Here is a 19,132-nt window from a genome sequence, read left to right on the forward strand (position 1 = left end):
GTTGAGAATTTAATTCTGTAGTGCCTTTGTTATCCCCTCAGACAGTCAGACCCTTCCTGCAGTGCCCGGGGTTGTGTGTGGGCCCTGCAGCCTCTGTTAGCAGGGTGTGCAGTGATGGCTGTGGAAGCAGGGGAGAAGCTGCTGGGTGTGGGACAGGCGGGCTCAGGTGGATACCCAGGTGTCACAGAAAACAGCTGCTATGTCTGAGCTGTTTACCCATCCTCACGGACACCAACTCCTCACAGACTGCTCTGATTGTAGACCAATCTCCATAATTAGAGAGAAGGAAGTAGTAGCTGTAATATCCTGAGCAGAATTTGATGGTTCTGGGTATTTTTGGCCACCGACTTGACCTGGAAGGATGAATTGTCACTCTGTAAGTTTCCATGTCAGGGAGTAGGCAGACCAGCAGCTGAGGTATTTGCACAGCAAGCTTTCATGATTTCCCACAGGTACCCCTCACTGAGTGCCTGCTTTCCCAGTGAGTGTGGGTGGCTCCATCCTCCCCAGGTTACAGGAAACCCAAGCTACTCAGGAGGTTTCACAATCCAATGGCAGCACAGCCAAGAGTACAGAAGATAAAAATATTATTTCTGCCTAGTGCTCAGTGAAAAGATCAATAGGGAATTAATAAGGAAATGGAGTCGATAAGGACACGGCTTGCTGCCTGAGAGCTCCTGGGAGATAGGAAAGGAAGAGCTGCACTGCCTCAGTGGGTGATGGCTCATCCACTATTCCAGCTTTGTGCCAAATGACAGTGCAGCTCTGCTTGATCTCTGGTGAATGAGTTTAATTGTTCAGTAAACAAAAAGGGATCTTGTCAGTGTGCACGCTGCTGCTTGAACTGCGAGCAATTTGCCATTCCACCAACTCCACCAAGGTAAGGAGGAGCTTCCATGCACTCCTGCTCTGCCAGAAGTGCTGGCTGCCATGTGTCTGCCCAGCAGAGCAACATGTTGCTCCTGGGAAATTTTAACTGTGGGAAAGGATGCTGAAGTGCACACAAGTCACCTAGTGAAATACTAGTAATTGATACTAAATCCTGGGAAAGTTGATCCCCAATGCTTTAACTGCTCCCTTTCCTGCTTTCAGAGGCAAGTGGGATTCTCTGCTGGCAAATGTTGGTGTACCTCTGTTAGCTTCAGGGCAGAAAAGTGGTGGAGGAGAATAATGTGTTTTCTCTGACAGTGGAACCACAGGGCAGGTTTCCAAGGCAAACTTGGCAATCAGTCCCAACAACCACCATTGCAAGTGGCCTGTCAGAAAACTCATTCCTCAGCCCAGCCCAGAGACCAGTGACACAGCAGCCTCATCTAGCTGGACTTGGGTAATTACTGCCATCTTACTATGTTCTTCAAGAGTGGAGGAAATGAACTCTTGAAATGAATACAAAAAATTTTCAAATTCAAACGACATTTGAATTGGAGATGGGGAGAATGAAAAGAACAAAAATTCTTTATATGAAGGAAAAGCTCTTCCTATATGTACTTTCTAAAAGGGGAATGAAAATGGACTTCTTCAGACATCACTTACTTGTAAAACAGCCCCAACAAACAGCTGGCATTCAGCAATTGTGTAGTGGGTTATAAACCTTTCAGCTTACCTATAATAAAACAAGAAAAGCACACTGCTGGTTTAGACTGCTTCACTGGTTTGCCTGACATATGGTAGTGACCCCAGGAGATCCTTGGGGCTTTTTCCTTCAGAAAGTAAAGGTTGGAAATACTCCATCTGAGATGTGAGTTGACCACGGCTACTCTGAAAGCTGGCCTTACTTTCTTGCTGCTGCTTCTGCTGCAGATTTGTGGCTATTGATAGGAATTCTGGAGAACCTCTGCTCTTGGAGATCAAATAGTGCTGATCTTATCTGAAATTTATCTCACCACTTGTCTCCCATTTATGAGTAAGAATATGAGGTTGTACAACCTCACTCAAATATGAAGAACAACTCTGATGTGCTAATGAAGATGTTTTTGCTGTTGTCTGTAGTTACCAAGCTTTTGTCCCGCTTCTCCCCAGCCTTGTGTGCTTGATGTTACTGTTGAGACTATTATATTGCCCTTCAGCAATACACGTGGGCTGACATGTAGAGAGAGAAAAACAGCAGAGCCTTAAAACCCAGTCGATGAATGTTCATTATCAATTAAATCAATCTTCTTTTAACAATAGAGGGGAGAAAAATAATTCACCTTACCTCCTACAATTGCACTCATTCAACATTTTAATTCCCAAAGCGGTTCTTACCATCTCTCTCTGTGTTTGTTGCCAGGGCAGTGCTTCCCATGGAGGGCAGATCAATGTGCGCATCTGCGGGTGGGGCTGAAGGAGCTTGCTGAGTTCCTTGCTGGAGTTGGGTGGATACACATGCTAGTAGTAGTTCTGTGCTACCCAAGCTGCATTTCTGTGTCTGGGAAAAGGTCATCATCTAAAAATTCATGTTTGCCTTCTGGATGTTAAAACATACCTGATAGTACAGAGTCCTGCAGGAGGTATCCATCTTGTGTAATGTGATACTGTGGATGTATTTACCTAAATGCCCTGCTGTGTGTACCTGAGAGTGCACACACTTCTGCAGCGTTACCTCTGTGTGTGTGCACATCCATCAACAGGTTCTAGCCACAAGCTCTCCTTTTCCTTCCCCTGCCAAAGGCTGCTGACCAGGGTGGGAAGGGGACCAGTCTGTCATGCAGAAAGCTTCATTCCCCCTTGTGACCTCTTCTTGGAGGAGGGAGCCTCTGGACAGCAAGTAGGAGCTCTTGGGCTGGTTTTCTTTGCAGTTCAGGGAGCTGTTGTCCTGCTCAGCTGTGAGAGAGAGCAGAGAGTGGGCCAGGAGGCAGGGAAACCAGTATGGAAACACTTGGTGCTGCAACTTGTGTGGTCTGGCTCTTGCAGAGTTTGCAAGTAATGCATCTTAGGGCATTGCTTACAACCTGGAAATGGGGAATGCTGGTTTGTGGCATCAGTAAGGATCATGAGATCATGGTTAGATGGAGGCTAGATGGAGAAGGGAAAACAGTGCAAGCAGCTTATCTGTATCCCTCATTTGAAGGAACAAAATTGGTTTCTGGAATGGGTAGAAAAGGAAAAAAGTAAGACTGTTCTTTCACCTCACTACATCTTAGAAATAAAGCCCTAATGCTGTAAGGGAGACTCAGGTTTCTTCCTAAGATTTCCCACATACCTTCCTGCTGGGATTTTATATATCTTAAATCAATGGTATCTGGGGTTGTTTAAATTCAGTTAAATTGCACTCTCCATGCAGTAAAAAAAAATAGTGTTCTTACAGCCCTTTATGTGTGTGTGTCAATGTATTTGCCTTGAAAATGCCTCTTAGCATGGACTGCAGGTGGCCTTGGATACCATCTGTGATTTATTTCTGGGAAGAATTAGAATACCAGCACCATTTGTTAGCCTGTTTTTACAGTGAGCAAAAAAATGTGCAGTGCTGCTTTGCTGTGGCTGCTTTTGCACCCAAAACTGTGAGTGCCCTTCTGACATTCTGATATTACTTAGGTCAGGCCCTTGGAGCAAGCCTGAGACATCTTCATAGAGATTTCATGTAATACTCTGTGTTAGTGAGTGTTGTGGGCTGGAGGTGGAGCATGTCCAGGAACTTGGGAATATCTTTGTGTGGTGCTCTGATTCCAGCTTTGACAGTGGCCTAAAGGAGTATTGTGTAGGTGTGTGGTGGCTGTCCTGAAGCTGGACAGAATTGTTGAGTATTTTAATAGCAACTGATGGGTGAAAGGGCTGCCTTATAATTTGAATCAGAGACTTAATGGCCTTTAAAACACGTTGCATGGGACAATAGCCAAATTACTTCAGCCAGTGTAATTTATTTTTGAACCTGTTCTTTATAAAGCACTAATCCCTGCCTCTTTTGAGGGCTGGTCCAGCTCTGCTCAGTTTTTTCTGCATTTTAGTGACAAAATAGCAATCAATGCACAGGCTTTCATGTACTTCAAAACAGAACTGGTGTAAGTGCAACCCTTCCTCAGAACTGCATCAAAGCTCTGCCTTCATATGTGTTTGGGACCGATAAAAAAAATCTGGATAGTGAAAAATGCTCCCCTAATGAAAACTGTTTTCTTATTGGGACAAGGCATCTATTTTGCTTCTCCTATGGGGTACACAGAGAGAAACTTATGGCTGTATTTTGCACTTTTTCAAGTCTGCCTTTCACTTTTGGCTAATGATAACCTCAAATCCAAGGGCTGGTTACTCATTCCCAGAGGCACTGTTTTTTTCTTAGCCTGCTGTCCTTGTTTTGATGAAAACTGTGCAGTATGAGGCTGTACAGCTTCCCCTGGCACCTGGGAGCCTCAGGAGATGACGGGCGTGATTTCACCCCCATCTGCTTCTCTGAGAGTATGTTGTTATTGTATCCCCCCACACCACCTTTGATTGAAGGGCTTACTTGATGGTCTCTTGTTTGCTGTGGGGTCCCTCAAGATTCTGTGAGCTCTATGGAGGTGCCTGCATTGTTCACACTCTATAAGTCAGGCAAGTTGTGAATTATTGGCCTTTTCCTGGCCTTTGGGAGTGTTGAAATTTCTGGGATTTTCAGGACTTGTGTGGATCCTGCATAAATTCTTTATGTGAGAGAATAAGCAGACAGCCCTGTGTGATAACCTCGTGTTGCCTCATCACTTCAGGGAACATGCAAGTTTAGCAGGAAAGATTTTATTTATTTCTATTTAGTGGTGATATTGTTTGACTTAAAATCCTGGTTTTTCTCCTCAACTCTAACTTTTAGGCTTCTACCCCTGCCCAAGTTTGAAAATCTAATGAAAATTCATAAACTGTAATATTGTTTAGTGTGCTACTGGTTGGTTACGTGAATGACATGCTTTTGGATATTGCTGTGGGTTGGGGGTATTTTTCCCTAATGGATATCAAGCTTGAAGAATTCATGAGGCTTTTGCCAATGTACAGATTAAATCTATTCAGCTTCTCTATTTTTTTTTTTTCCCATTTCTGTTCTGGAGAGGTTTCTCTCAATATCAGGGTGCTCTGCAATTCAGCCTGGGAGGCTCATCCTCCTAAGAGGGTTTGGTGGTGGCAGGGCACCTGTGGGCTGCTCTTCCTTGCTGATGGGCAGAGGGAAAAGCTGATGCCTCAGGTTTTAGCTTTTATATTTTTCAGATTCTGCACTGCTTTAGTGTGTACTTCTGAGCTTCATATTAGGGAATAGTAAGTTCTCTTCACCGAGCAGGGAGACAAAACAATTCCTTCTCAGCTGGGGATCAAGGACAGATGATCCAAATTTCAGGCCCAAGAGCATAAACAGTGGTGGACAAAGACAGAAAAACAAGGATGGAACTATATATGGGCTAAATCTGTAATCAGACAATTAACTCCAATATGCTAATGGACCAGAACTTAAAAAAGTGAGAGACCTCATGACCGGTTGTCCATTTTGGGTCCATCTTGGGTGTAGCCCTGACTGGGCTCTTGTGCTGCCCAAGGTATATCCATTGAGGCCTTCTAATAAACACCGACTTTATTCTTTAACCCATCTAGCCTCTGTTCTAGGTCAGCCTTCACAAGGCATCAAAGCAATGAAGCCAGGACTTTACTTCCTCCCACAGATCCCTGGCTGTGATTCAGCACTTGCTATTTATACCAAGTCAGCCTCTGGAGATCCCAGGTTAGATCAAGATCCTGCTGTAGGCACTGCTGATAGGGCATGGCCCCACACTGACTTCTTGAGCAGAACCTCCCTCAGGAGCTGAGCTGGCCCATACAACCTAACCCACAGCTCTGCTCAGGGATGCCCTTTGAGCCCCCAGCACCAGGCTGGGATGGGATCACTCCCTGTTTTATCCCTGGCATTGTGTCAGGACCCCCTGGCAGCTGAGTGTGTGGAAATGGGCGTGATGTAATACCCAGCTCCGGGCTGTGCTGTGTGCAGCCGGGAGTCTCACTGCTCTGTCACGCTTGCACCGAAGAAGATTATGCCTGAGGCTTTCAAAGGAACCTAAAAGCATTAGATCTCTCACTTGCCTGACTTTCAACAGGATTTCCAGGTGCTTTTTTAAATACAAAAAATACCAGCCTGCCACAAACTTTCTGCCAAGCTGAAGAGTGTTACCTTTGAGGAAATAATTGATGCAACTACTAGAACTCTTCAAGAAAAAATGACTGCTGCTTGATACTGCAGGATCATCTCTCCTTCCTTGAAAGAAATTAAAATGTTGCAAATTGAAAACCTTTTTGAGGAAGGCACAAGATCTGGCATCCACATCTCCATATCAAGTAAAACAGCTCTTGAAACAAGGTGCCACACCATCATGAGGCCATGACCTGAGTTATAGCCAGTGCAGAATTGTTCACAGAAGGATCACTGGTCTCAGAATTACATCAAATTGTGTTTTAATTCAACCTGACATAGAGCTTTATTGAAAACTTACATAAATACATGAAAATGAGTGTGATGTAATATTAAAATTGGAAAATTGGCTTGAAATAGTATGCTGAAGTAAATATAAAATGGGCAGTATTAAAACTTGGCACAGACAGAAATGTTATTCATATAACATTCTTACTTTAGTTGGCAAAACAATGCCAATAATTGCAGTATATATTGGAATGGGCAAAATGTGCCTTAAAAGCAAGTTGCCATGCTGCCAGCAAGTAATTGGGCCTGGGTAATTAAGGCCTGAGTCCTTGTGCTTAATGTGCTGCAGGGAGCCCCATGGATGCTGAGCATTGTGGTAGGGCTGGACAGGCACCAGGAGAGCCAAGAGTGGCTGTCAGGGAAGTGTTCTCTTGTATGGAGGGGGAGTGGTGAGAGCTCTGGCCCAGGGCTCTTCAGGCTCTCCTCTCCTCTTGCCACAGAGAGGTAACACAGCCTGTTTTTGTCAGGGCAGCACAGTGGGGTGACTTATCACAGCTGCGTCAGTGGTGGCATGGTCCCTGTGAGTGCTAAGTTTAAATAAATTATTTCATCAAAAGATGCATTAACAAAACCCAGGCACGCTAGATCTCTCCAACTGAATAATTAAAGTTTTTATTATTTTTCACTTATTATTTTAATTTATATAAGAAATTAATATGCTTGGACTCCCTTTGAATATTATGCAAGGTGATGCAGATTTTTTTCTTTCTGCTGCTGCTGCCATGGCACGGCTGCTAGGTTAATGATGACCAGAGTTGCTTACAAGTTTTGTAATGGTTATAAGAACCCATGTTGTAAGTCTCTGGGAATGTTCTTTCAGCAGGCTTATTATCAGCCTTTGGAGAGTGATGAAGGGCTGGGGGCATCAGGAAGAGTCACCCTCATGTGACATCTCAGGGCTGTCCCAGCTCTGAGAAGCGTCTCTGGGCTGCTTTCAATAGCCTCTTTTATCTTGCAGTGGTTGTGGGGGGCTGCCCAGACCCCTGAAAGATGACATTACAACTTTTTCCATGCTGTCCATGGTAGTTTTCCAGGCTAATCTCATGCTAGTCTGGCTGCATCCCCTGCTGCTTGCTATCCACACAGCAGTGGCTGTACAAAAACCACATAATGCTCTTAAGAGCAAGTGGATAGTTGTCACACTAATGTCTTCCTCCCCCTGAGTACCCCTGGCACCAGACTAGGCAGGACTGTGAGCAGAGCTTGCCAGTTGTTTAAGTGGTCTCTCTCGATCTGAATTAAAAGAATTAAAATTCCTGGTGGATCACAGGTTGCAGTCATGACAACAAATTTCATCCCTTTCTCTTCTTTCTGTTATTGTCTTGTAATTCATGTTTGGCTTCATATGGAGCCAAACAAAGCCCTTCAAATTATTTTTTTTTAAAACCCTAACGTTTCAGGTAATAGCGGCATTAAATGAAAAAGCAGAATAAATGGTCATCAGCGTTTTGACGACTGTATATGTTTTATACCTGGTTTTGTCTTGGGAAACTGGAAATCTCTTGACTGTGCAAGTCAGTAGGGCTTTTGTTCAGTGGTGTTAGAGGGAATTTTGCTAACCTAAAAGAAGTGGGGATAATTACTAACAGGAGTTCTTGTGCAGTCTATACCTGTAATAGTTAAAGGGAAGGCTGCTGAAATTTATTCTGACAATTGCAGATACAGCATTGGAGAAACCATTTGAATTATTCATTCTACAACAAGGAAACAACCCACTTGTCTTCTCTTTAGAAATGAAATCTCCATCTACTTTAAAATATACTTTTATGGGTTGCTTTCCCATAATTTTGCTATTTCAAGACCTCTAGTATAATTATCCTTGAATGTAGATTTTTAAAGAAAATTATCCTGATTTATAAAGGAAAGGATAAACTGATTCCTTACATTAACTGCTACTTGTAGAATACGTTTAATGAAATTCAGTTTTCTTTAATAAATAATGCAGCACTTGCATTTGATTAGGTGAAGCCTAGAGGAATTTCTACCTAATCAGATGCATAGCAAGAAGGATATTGCCTGCAGACTCTTACCATTATCAGTGGTGGTGGCAAGGAAAATACAGCCCTATATATGTCCAGATAGAAAGTTTTGTTTCTTAAGAGAAGTTGCAAAAGAAGCTTGATATGTTCCAACAGTTGATCTCTTGCATCTCAGTGTCTTCAGAGTAATGGTTTATAAAATAAAGTCTGGATTCTGAGTATTGTCATAATTGTGGCACGAAGAGACTCTGGGTTAATTGGACACCTTCCTGCCTTGGTATGTGCTTCTAACCCTTCTAAGAAGTAAATACATTCTTCATATGAATGAAAAATGGGGAAGAGATAATGTTTGTGTTAGAGAACTTACAATCAAAATAAGTTGAAGCTGAATATCAGGATTCGTTGAGATCAATTCCAGAAGTCTTGATAAACAGCACAAATCTCTTGATGACTTCAAAACAGGAGAAGTACATGCGTCTCCCTCCACTACAACAACAAATCACCTGCAGCAAAATCAAACAAGTTTGGTGTATCTGAAAATCTTGCAGAACCATTTGGAAAGTCCTTGAGTAAATGTTGCTTTGTTTGGTAACTTGTGATCAAGTTTTATGCTCCTGTGTAAATCCTGCCACAAGACTGTTCTGCTGTGTTTTTGTTCCCAGGGAACTGTTAGCAGCAGTGGGTGTGCCTGAACAAAGGGTAGTTTCAATAGGGCTTCTAGTGCTTTATTCAACATCCATATGAATAAATAAAAAAATTATCTGGTCCACGTTCTCTAGCCCTGAGGTCAGCTGGCATAAATTGACCTGGAAGTATTTAGTAAATGTTTGTATCCTCTGAGAGACAGTGGCCAAGTCCAAGTTAGCCTTTGGGACCGAACCCTGATGTGGGCTCAGGCCTGGACCACTCCTGGGAACTATTTGACGGTGGTGTGAAAGCACCATAAACAGAAAGAGGACAGGTTTAGATGGGATTTTAGGAAGAAATTCTTTACTGTGAGAATGTTCAGGCACTGGAACACATTGTTCTTAGAAACTGTGGATGCCCCATTCCTGAAAGTGTCCAAGGCCTTGTGGGATGGGGCTTTGAATAACCTGGTCTAGTAGGAGGATGGGCATTGCCCATAGTGGATGGGCATTAGAAGAGATGGTTTTTGAGGTCCTTCATATCCCAAAACATTCAGTGATTCAATGATTCTGTAACAGCATGGATGGTCATGAGCTGAGACTCTGGCTCTGGTTACCTTACCAGAGTTAATTCTCTCTTAGGCTTGGTTGTTCTGCTGAACTCTGTTCAGTGGCATCTTGCTCTGCCACCATAACAAAGTAATATTCCAAATAAAATATCTGGAGAGAAATATAAGAGCTGAACCCTAGCAGCAAAGTGCAACACCACCACCATATCTCACTGTGGTCAGCATATCTCATAACGTTTGTTCAGACATGTAAAATTGCAGATCTCATAAGTTCTTCAGGCCAGATGCTAAGCAGGTAATTTATGTTTGTTGAGGTTCTGGGTTTTCACTTAGATTTCTTGGAAAGGGCAATGAGATGTAATGAATAAATGTAAAATACAAGAAATAGAGCCCAGGATACATGGGAGATGTGTTTGCATCCTGTGATTTGCTGTTGAGAGGTTTTAGCACTGAGCTCAGAAGTGTATTTATGGAGCTGCTGGTCAGAACTATGCAATTTAAAGGTGAAATCCATTCCCTGTTTTAATCTTGAGTTTTCATTCCACTCCACATTGGTGCAAGCAAATCTTCTGGGCCTAAAATGCCATAGGAGCACTAAAGGCCAAGAACAGAATTAATTTCTGAAAGTTTGACAGAAAAACCATCAGGTTTAGGGCTGTAAAATGTTAATACGTTCCTGACTTTCCCAAGAATTGTCTGAAATCCTTTTGCCCACTCGTAACTCAAGTGACTTCATGTCAAATATTGGAACTGTTTTATGTGTGAGTACTGACAGAAGTAGAGCACACTTTTATCATAGCCATCTGGTAAAAGAGGCTGAAAAAAATTAACTCCCAGACCTTTTTCTTGGTCCAAAACAATGTCAAAATCATTTGGAGGAAATACGAAACAAGACTGAGCCCATGGTCATTTGCCCTAAGATGTTCTTTGTTTAAGATTCTGGTCAAGGTATCACAGAGCTTCACCCCAAGTGCTGAAGAGCAAGCCAGCTTGGCCCTCCCCTCCTGTTGCTCTGGAAAGCATTTCTCCCAACCTGCTTTACCTGGGGACACTTAGACTAAATGACAAATGGATTTGAGAGCCAAGGTCAAGACTCCATACTATACCCCCATCATCATCTTTTCTTTTACTGATGCTTCTCCAAGCACAGGAAGCCTCTCACGCCCCAAAATGCATCAGGCTCACTGGGGAGCTTCAGTGATGGAAAGAGATGCAGTTCCTGTGTTAACTGCGGCTCTCACCACAAATTCCCTACTCTTTGCTCCTCTGTGACAAGTTCAGCTAGGGGTCTCTTCACAAGTCACTTGAGCAGTGAATGCAGGAGGTGGGGGTGAGTGTGGACACTGGGCAGTGCCACCTGAGGACTTGCAGCAGAAGTGGTGACCTCTGAGAGACGGGCTGCTCACCCATGTGGGAAGAATTTTGGCACTCTTTAGTCATTATTTGCTATGAGTGATGGTCACTACATTTGTCTTTTGTTTTTATAACAGGCCAGTTTTTAGAAAACACATGGCTACATCCCTGAGCAATTTCTCCACAAATGTGGGACTTTGCAGTCCTTGTTTGCTAGGTGAGAAAAGGACTTTGGGCTTTTCTCTTACTTAATGGTAGGAAACATCCTGATTTTGTTAGTGGTTCATGCCCATTTATCCCAGAGTTCCCTTAAATGCTTCCATTTTCACCACCAAATAAGACCTTGCCAAAATAATTTATGAGCTGTGGAGTAAAAATGTGACTGATACAAATGTTGCAGCAGTGTATAAAATGCTAAATTATTCATGGTACTTAAGCACAGAAAATCCTAGGGCTGAACTGACATAGTGAAAAACTCCAGGCAAAAAAAAAAAAACAAAACAAAAAAAAACCACAGTGGAAAGTCTTGGATTAAAAACAATTGCAAACTTTAGTCAGGCTATATAGATTCTTAATCCCTTCTACCTTTAAATGGCCCTTCTCATGCTGTACCCTTTGGTTTCATAGGCAACTTCTTTTAATGTCATTTTCCACATCCCTTTCCTATGATCAGGGACCTGAGGCAAAGAACTGTCAGATGACTTGGCCTCAGAGCCTGAGAGCTTCTCACAGCTGGTCTCCAAGGACTTCTGTGGGTGTCTGTCAAAAATGTATTTCCTTATTATAATGACCCTCAGTTTTCACCTGCCTATCACACAAAGGGCCCTGGATCACTTCCACTTCTGGAGTTTTCTGGTGAAAGACCTACAAACTGAAATATTAATGTAGGAGCACAACTTTGAGAATTTAAACTACTGAATGGACCATGACCTGCTGCCTAATTTGTGGAGAATTTTAACAGAGATGCATTGGGCTCAATAATGTAATCTTGTAACTGAAGCAAGCAGATGTGAAGATCAACAGGTCAGATAAAAGGAGAGATGCACTGAACCAAATGTTACAAGAAGCTTAGAGAATTCATACTGTTAAACAGTCTGGTTCCAGATTATTTTATCATTTTGCTTGGTCCTGAAAGCATTATTCAACAGCTGATTTCAGGTTTCCTTTTTCACTTTTTTATCAGTTTTATTGTGGAAAAAAAAAATCAAAAACCCAACAAATAATTTTAAATGTATTCTGTGATATCAAAATGTATTTCCATTGGAGACATTTTTTGACAAGGCATTTCTTGCTTGTTGTAAAAGCATTTTGAATAAAAACATTTGGGCTGCTTTAGTCACTATGCCTTTTGCTTGAAGGGTACAATAGGTTTTCAGTTTGTTCAATTTCAAACATTTGTTTCCAAATGTTCCATTTTGCCCTGGAGATATATAGGAACCATAGGAGAAGATCTGATTTGCAATCTCTTTGTGAGTTGAAAAGGGCCTTCAGGATCCCGTCTGACCTGCAGCAAATTAAGGGAAAACAGGGTTTTTTGGCTGACATGAGTACCAAATAGCATTATTGGCAGAGTCGGTGGCATCAGCTTTATTTGTCAATTAATGAGCTTGATATTTCATTTTTGCCAGGCTGTACCCTCGTCACGCAAGTGCCCTCAACAACCTGGGGACGTTGACCAAAGATGTGGTGGAGGCCAAGGACTACTACAGACGTGCCCTTCAGCTGAACCCTCAGCACAATCGAGCTCTCTTCAACCTCGGCAACCTGCTCAAGTAAGTTGAGTGCAGGTGTGGCACCAAGAAAATTCACATTGCCCCTACACACATCACCAAAGTAGTTGTTTTCTGCCAGCTGGTGAAGCAATGGTGTAATTTCTTAGTGCCATCCAAAAGTGCTGGCACGAAGGTGAGGCTTACTTTGGATATCCCTGTGCTTTGTGCCACATCACTCCAGGTGCTGTTCACGAGTGTGTTCCAGTTGTAGGAAATTCATTTGTTCCGAAACAGGCATCAGAAATGAGTTGCCTACACCCAGCCACACACCTGAGATCCCCCATCCTGGTGGAGATTTATGAACATTTCCAGGAGAGGAAGCTGTATTGTTCAAAGGTAGGCATCAGATGCCGAGCTAATAAATAACACATATCAAAAAAATCCCTCTCTTCAAGTTCCCACTTCTCATTAGCTGTATGGGAAGTTATAGTTTAGGCATAAGCAGCTTGTGCTGAGATGCTCAGAGCTGCAGAGAGTTCATTCTCTTGCAGAGCAGGTAGGTCTGGATTTGAGGGGATGATGGTTAAAAACAAGCTGATGAGCTCATTATTTCACTCGTTGTTTAGAGTGTCAGCCTTTAGCAAGGAGAATACCAGACAATCATAATCATGTAAATTAATTTTACTAACCACATCTAAAGACTAAACTTAGATCTGTACAAGAAGCCAGTATGATAAGATCTGCAAAAGGTTCAATTAAGAAAAGGAAAAGATCTCTGTTTAGCACCAGCACAAAGGTCCTTGGTTTTGTGAGGATATTGTGGTGTATTTGCTGACAGAACTGCATAAACTACAGCAGCAAAAGTACATTTTTTCTGATATGAGCTGTCCTTATTTTGCAGATAATAGGTCTGGGTAAATCTTTTAAAGCAGACAGTGCTGGTTAAACCGTGACAGGCTTAATGTGGGACTGGTTTTAAAGTGGTACTCTGTCATTAAAACTTGGTCTTTCTGATCCTGAAATCTAACTTCAAGTGTGGATTTATATAAAGGATATTAAGTGGGCTGCTGAATTTCTACCTGGTCTGTTGAGCACCAGAGAAATTATCAGAATATTACAAGTAAACCTATTGGTTTGAGGTTAGAATATGAGAAATGAGTAATCTTAAATAGAAAATAGGTAAGTACTTTACTGGGAATATAAGGAAGGAAAGTGGTACAGTCTTGTTACAAGAGAAGAAAAAGGTCTTTGCATTATTCATCAAATTCGTTTGATTGAAATTAATTTTAGGTGGCAATGGTGTTTAAAAATACATATTGTCTTTTAAATTCATCATATGTACCTTAGTTATTATTCTCTGTTACATTTTAGGTTTTTTTAAAATATAAAATATTAGTACAAAAGGATCTAAACTAGAAGAAGCACCAGGACATTCCATGTGAATTATGCTTAAATCTGGCCTGTCAAAGGGATCTTATGACCCAGCAGATGAATGAAAACTGGACTTGTTGCACTGGAAAAGCATAAAGGAAACATGTAGGGAAAATGTCTTAGAAATGCTGCTTGTTTTCTGTGCAATTTATCATGTTTTTCACATTGTGATACTTAAGATATTGCGTGTCCTGCTGAATCGTATGTGCTCTGCATCCTTCTGTGGTGCCACATTTTGCAGTATGTTAAATGTGTGCGATGCTTGTGCTAAACTTGTCAAAAGCAAGCACTAAGGATCCTCCTGCCCTTTTCCCACATCCATTTGCTCCCATTTTCTAAACTTCCTTTAGGCTTTCAAAACAATGTAGTACATCTGGATACAGCAGTACTATTAATTGTATTGGAAGCTTTAAAAAACTTGCCAAAAATAGTTTGAGTTCACAGTGCAGGAACTAAAGCAGGTGCTGTGTGGGCAGATCCTATATGAGTGTCTCCCCTAAAATAGGATCCCAAACCCTTTGGCCAGCACCTTTCCTAGATGATCCAACAGTTTAGCAAAGAACATCAGCCATGCTGGAGCTTGAGGTAACATGTGAGATGACCAGACAGGTACAAGGCAGAGATTTCATATTTCCCCTTCCTACAATGATATCTTTATTTGTATTGTCTACCTGTGTCTACAATTATACTTTCATAGACATATATAAATATGCATATATGTGGCAGCCAGTATTTTGCAGACGCTAAATGCTAGTATAATATGGGTAATAAATAAAATAAAATGGAAATCTGCAGAATATGACAGACAGATATTACTTTCTGGCTGTGTTATGAGACATTATGAAGTGTCTTTTGATTTTTAAACCTATGTCAGAGAGAAGATAAATGGTCAAGCAATAAAAGCATTTTCTGTCCTCTTTACAAAGGCTTCAGAGCATGAGGCAGATCAGGAGGAGACAGATGTGCAACACTTAAGCATGTCCAGTAACAGTACGGCTTGTACTGGGATATAGAATGAAATTGTCTGGCATGGGGAACTCCCAGTTGAATTCTGCTGAGTTCCTTGTACCCATCCCTGCTCATAGTATGCTAATCTGAAAGCAGATACTAGATTTCATCTCCTCTGCAGTACTGAGAGAAGGGAAGTCTGGGATTTTGGAAGGATGGATTTGTCATTCCCATGTGGGAATCTGCCTTTCATTATTCCATGCAAATAAGCTATTTAACATCCATTGCTTGTGATTTAAACTTGAGTAAAAACTGTTTTGAGGACACAGGGTGGAAATTTATAAGTTATTTTCTGTGGAAGTTGTAGATGAAAAATGATGTTTCCATTTTCTGTTTGCACATAAAGAAGACAGCTATGTGCCAGAAGATGAATGTTCTCAGGAAGTATTACAGGGTAGTGGCTGAATAAGCCTCTGGTTTTGTTTACATATGCTAAAATAAAGTTGTATGTCATCATTTTCGTGCCTAATACAAATACTGGAGAGCAGATAAGTAAACAATGCCGACAGATATCTTACTTAAAATAGATGTAAAAGATGGTCTACCTAAAAGTAAGAAATCTCTCTGCTTTCATGGTCTGTGTGATCAGTGTCACAGAGCAGCCTGATGCTGCTTTCTTGTGTTTTGAGTATTTGACCCCTCTGTATAAATTCAGGTTCGTTGAGATATAGATAAATATTGTTCAGAGTGCCTCATGGATTTATAGGCTATGGGTATTTCTGTAAAGAGACAAGAAATAATATATTATAAACATCTGAAATAAATATCAGTCTCAGCTTTCTGTTGCAGGAAGAATGGACAAGACCTTCTTATATGTGGTACTGTATCAATCCATACCTAAAGCACTGCAATATCCAGTACACTGTTCCTTATGAAGAAAGGCCTCACGTGCTTTGAGAGGGGAAAATGAAATGCCTAGAAACAATCTCCAATGAATTTTGAGTTTACTTAAAGGACTGATTTTCTTCTGGATGTGAAGAAACGTACAATATGTCCTGAGTGTTTGTTGTTGTGATTTAGTCCCAGTTGAGCAAACCCATTTATTCAGAAGAGGAAGGACTGTCTGCCCTCTGTGATACAGGCTTCTGGATGTGAGTGTGCTGACCCAGGCTTGTGGAACTGTCTGGAGATGCTGAAAAACATCAGACAGAAATTACATGTATTGAGATTTAAGACCTTTTAACTAGTGAAACGTTCCTTCCTTTCCTTCAGAAGCAAACTGAGTGGTGAGGTTCAGTGATAGTGCATCCAGGATACTCTGTGTCTCATGAAGTGGTGCAATTGTCCCTCAGTATCACAGTACACATTGGAGATTCTGGTTAAAAACCCCCACAAATTAGGGCAGTCTAATTTTTGCAGTAGATGGGAAAAAAAAAACAGAAAAACTTAGGTTATTATTATAACCTAGCATCTCTAGAGATAATTTAGAGATCAAGCTAGCTGCTGAGAGAAGTCTGATTGGATCAGATTGTTCAGGGCTGTGTCCAGCTGAATCTTGGATCCCTCCAAGGACAGAGATGCCACAGTCTCTCTCTGTGACCTGTTCCAGTGTTTGAACACCCTTGTGGTGAAAAATGCTTTTCCTGATATCTAATCAGGATGTCCCATGTTCCTACTCTGGCATCTGTTGCCTCTTGTCCTGTCATTGTGCACCTCTACAAGAGTTTGGCTCTGGCTTTTCTGTATCCTTGTAAATATTTGTTCATAACAGTTGTGGAGCCTTTGTTGATTTCTGTGTTTCTGGCTTTAATACAGTCTAAATAACTTCACAAAATAAAAGATGAAAGATACCAAGTAGCTTAGAGCACTAATTCCCAGGTTGCTCTTTGTTGCATGTGAAATTTGCTCCTGTGCTAACAGCCCTGTGCATTACCAGACTTTTTGGCAGGGTGGTTTAACCTGCTGCTTCTCCAACTTGCAAAAATATGAGAGAGATGCTCTCAGTGGAAAGAGTTGTTCTTTGGTCTCAGCTTGAGCATGCTGATTATAGAGGCAAGGCTGTGAGCTCAGGTGGGAGAGGGAGTCAAGAGAGAGCATTATAAAAGAGGGTAATTTGGGTAAAAAGTTGGAATAAGTGGTCACAGATTGTTCCTGTCAGTTGAATTTGTTATTCTCGCTATCACAGTGAAGATGTACATTACCTAACTATTCCTGCTCCAGATCCCCAGTTTATGGTAAGTTAGTGTATTGGACTGTTCTTTCAATTCTTTGTGCTCTCCCAAATTGCAGGAGATTTTTTTATGAGATGGCCTTGATCTTGCAAAGTGTTGGCCTTGAGCCAGGAAAGCACTTCAACCAGTAATTAATTTTCAACTTGCAAGCATAAACGTTAAGTACACGTTCAAGTGCTTGGCCAGAGCACTTGGTATCTTGCAGGCCTAAGCCCTCTGAGAAACTACTGGATCTGCTTTTTTTTAATGTAATCCAGTCTGTCACATAAAAAGATGCCATAATCTTTCCCTCTTTACCCTGACTTTCAGGAGATAAACATTGCTGTTGGATCAAATGGAGAAAAAAAGAGGCCATTTTGGAATAAAAGAGTAATTAAGAGGGCTGCCCCATGTTCAGAGTGAATGCTTGTGGTTAATGGGAACTTTTACTGCTGTTGAGTGGATCACTTAATCCTTTTATTTCTGTAGCGGGCATTTCCTACATTTTCTGCCAAACATCAATACCTTTATTAAGCAGTCATCTGGTTTTGATTTATACAAATGTGTCATGAAACTTCAGCCAAGGGATCCTAAAGTTTTATAAATTGACAAGCTAGCTAGACTTTAATTAGTGTAGGAGAAAAGTGGTTCTTTATTTGTTTTTGCTTCATTCATGTAATTTATATGGAACACCAGTGGAAGAAGAAAAAGACTAGCACAACTGGTTTTACTTAGCTTAATGCACAGGCAAAATATTCTTCCAGTTACACAACTAGAAAGGGAAAAAATCTGCAAAGCCACATATATTATCAGCTGAAATTTGCACCTTATAAACAAGATCTGGTTACTTGACCGTGCCACTCAGATGAAATCTAAGGCCAAAGCAGCAAGGTGTTCACATATTTTCTGTTTCCCCAGAGCCCTTTGTTTCTTTTTCTAAGCCCTCCTATTCATATTCTTTGTACGCCCAGCACAAGGAAAATGTTGTTTCAGCCCAGCTAAACATCCTTAGATATTTGTTCAAGAAACCTTCTCATTTTTCAAAAGGGGAGAAATTGTAGTTCAAATAAATAAACATCCCAAGATTTTTGTTAGGGAAACCTTTTCCATTTTCCATAGCAATAAATGCAGAGCAACGCTGGGAAAAATCTAGCTCATCAGCACAGCCACCTCTCAGCTATCTCTGTTCATAATCCTTAGGATCTGAAGGACAGAACTCCACCAGCCTAATGTTCGACTTGCTAAGGAATTATTTAGAGATCCCAGGCAGATTTAACTTGGAGATATTTTAATTTCAAAATAATGATGTTGCAAGTGGATCTGTAAGAGCACTTGTCCAGGAACATGCAGAGACTCTTCAAGGTTTTAGTAAAGGAAATGAAGGGTTACAGTGTCTCCAGACTACTGAAGTGAGAGGGAACATCCTGTTCCCAGATCAGAGTGCCTCCATCCTTTCCATGCCCTCCCTTCAGATACTTAATTGTATTAATTCATTAAAGCCTCTGTCCTCCCAGCTGCTGGAGACTGTGGAAATGCTGGGTGCTCACATTGTGGAGAGGAGGCGTGAATGAATCATTTAGCCTTTGTTGAAAAGGGCAAGCCGGGCACTTCCACGTCTCTTTAAAGTAGTTAATCAGTGGGATAACCTAAACATGTGCTTACAGGAATATTCCTTTCTGGCTTTTTTCCCCTCCTTCCTGCAGGTCCCAAGGAAAGAAGGAGGAAGCTGTAATCTTGCTGCGGGACTCCATTAAGTACGGCCCAGAGTTTGCAGATGCTTACTCAAGCCTTGCCTCGCTGTTGGCTGAACAGGTAACAGGGACAGCTTGGGTCCTGTGCCTTGGTGTGCATGCACTGCTGCCACCAGCACCTCCTGCACCTCCTGCATCTCCCACCCCTGCACT

General features: G+C 41.6%; 1 protein-coding gene across 7 annotated transcripts in view; it reads left to right on the forward strand.

Annotated features, from left to right (window-relative positions):
* TMTC1 (transmembrane O-mannosyltransferase targeting cadherins 1) overlaps positions 1-19,132 on the forward strand; it is a 136,274-nt gene that overhangs the window by 99,177 nt on the left and 17,965 nt on the right. For 5 of the 7 annotated variants that reach the window (XM_085569002.1, XM_031507960.3, XM_085569003.1 and 2 more), the window contains 2 exons: positions 12,556-12,699; positions 18,932-19,040. In XM_085569002.1, coding sequence (XP_085425128.1) covers positions 12,556-12,699; positions 18,932-19,040 — 253 coding nt within the window. Of the gene's footprint in view, positions 1-12,555; positions 12,700-18,931; positions 19,099-19,132 lie in introns of all 7 variants that reach the window. The other 2 variants (XM_085569006.1, XM_085569007.1) reach the window with 1 other exon arrangement.

The sequence above is a fragment of the Lonchura striata genome, chromosome 1A (assembly GCF_050655825.1).
Source record: "Lonchura striata isolate lonStrDom1 chromosome 1A, ASM5065582v1, whole genome shotgun sequence".
Classification (NCBI taxonomy): Eukaryota; Metazoa; Chordata; class Aves; order Passeriformes; family Estrildidae; genus Lonchura; species Lonchura striata.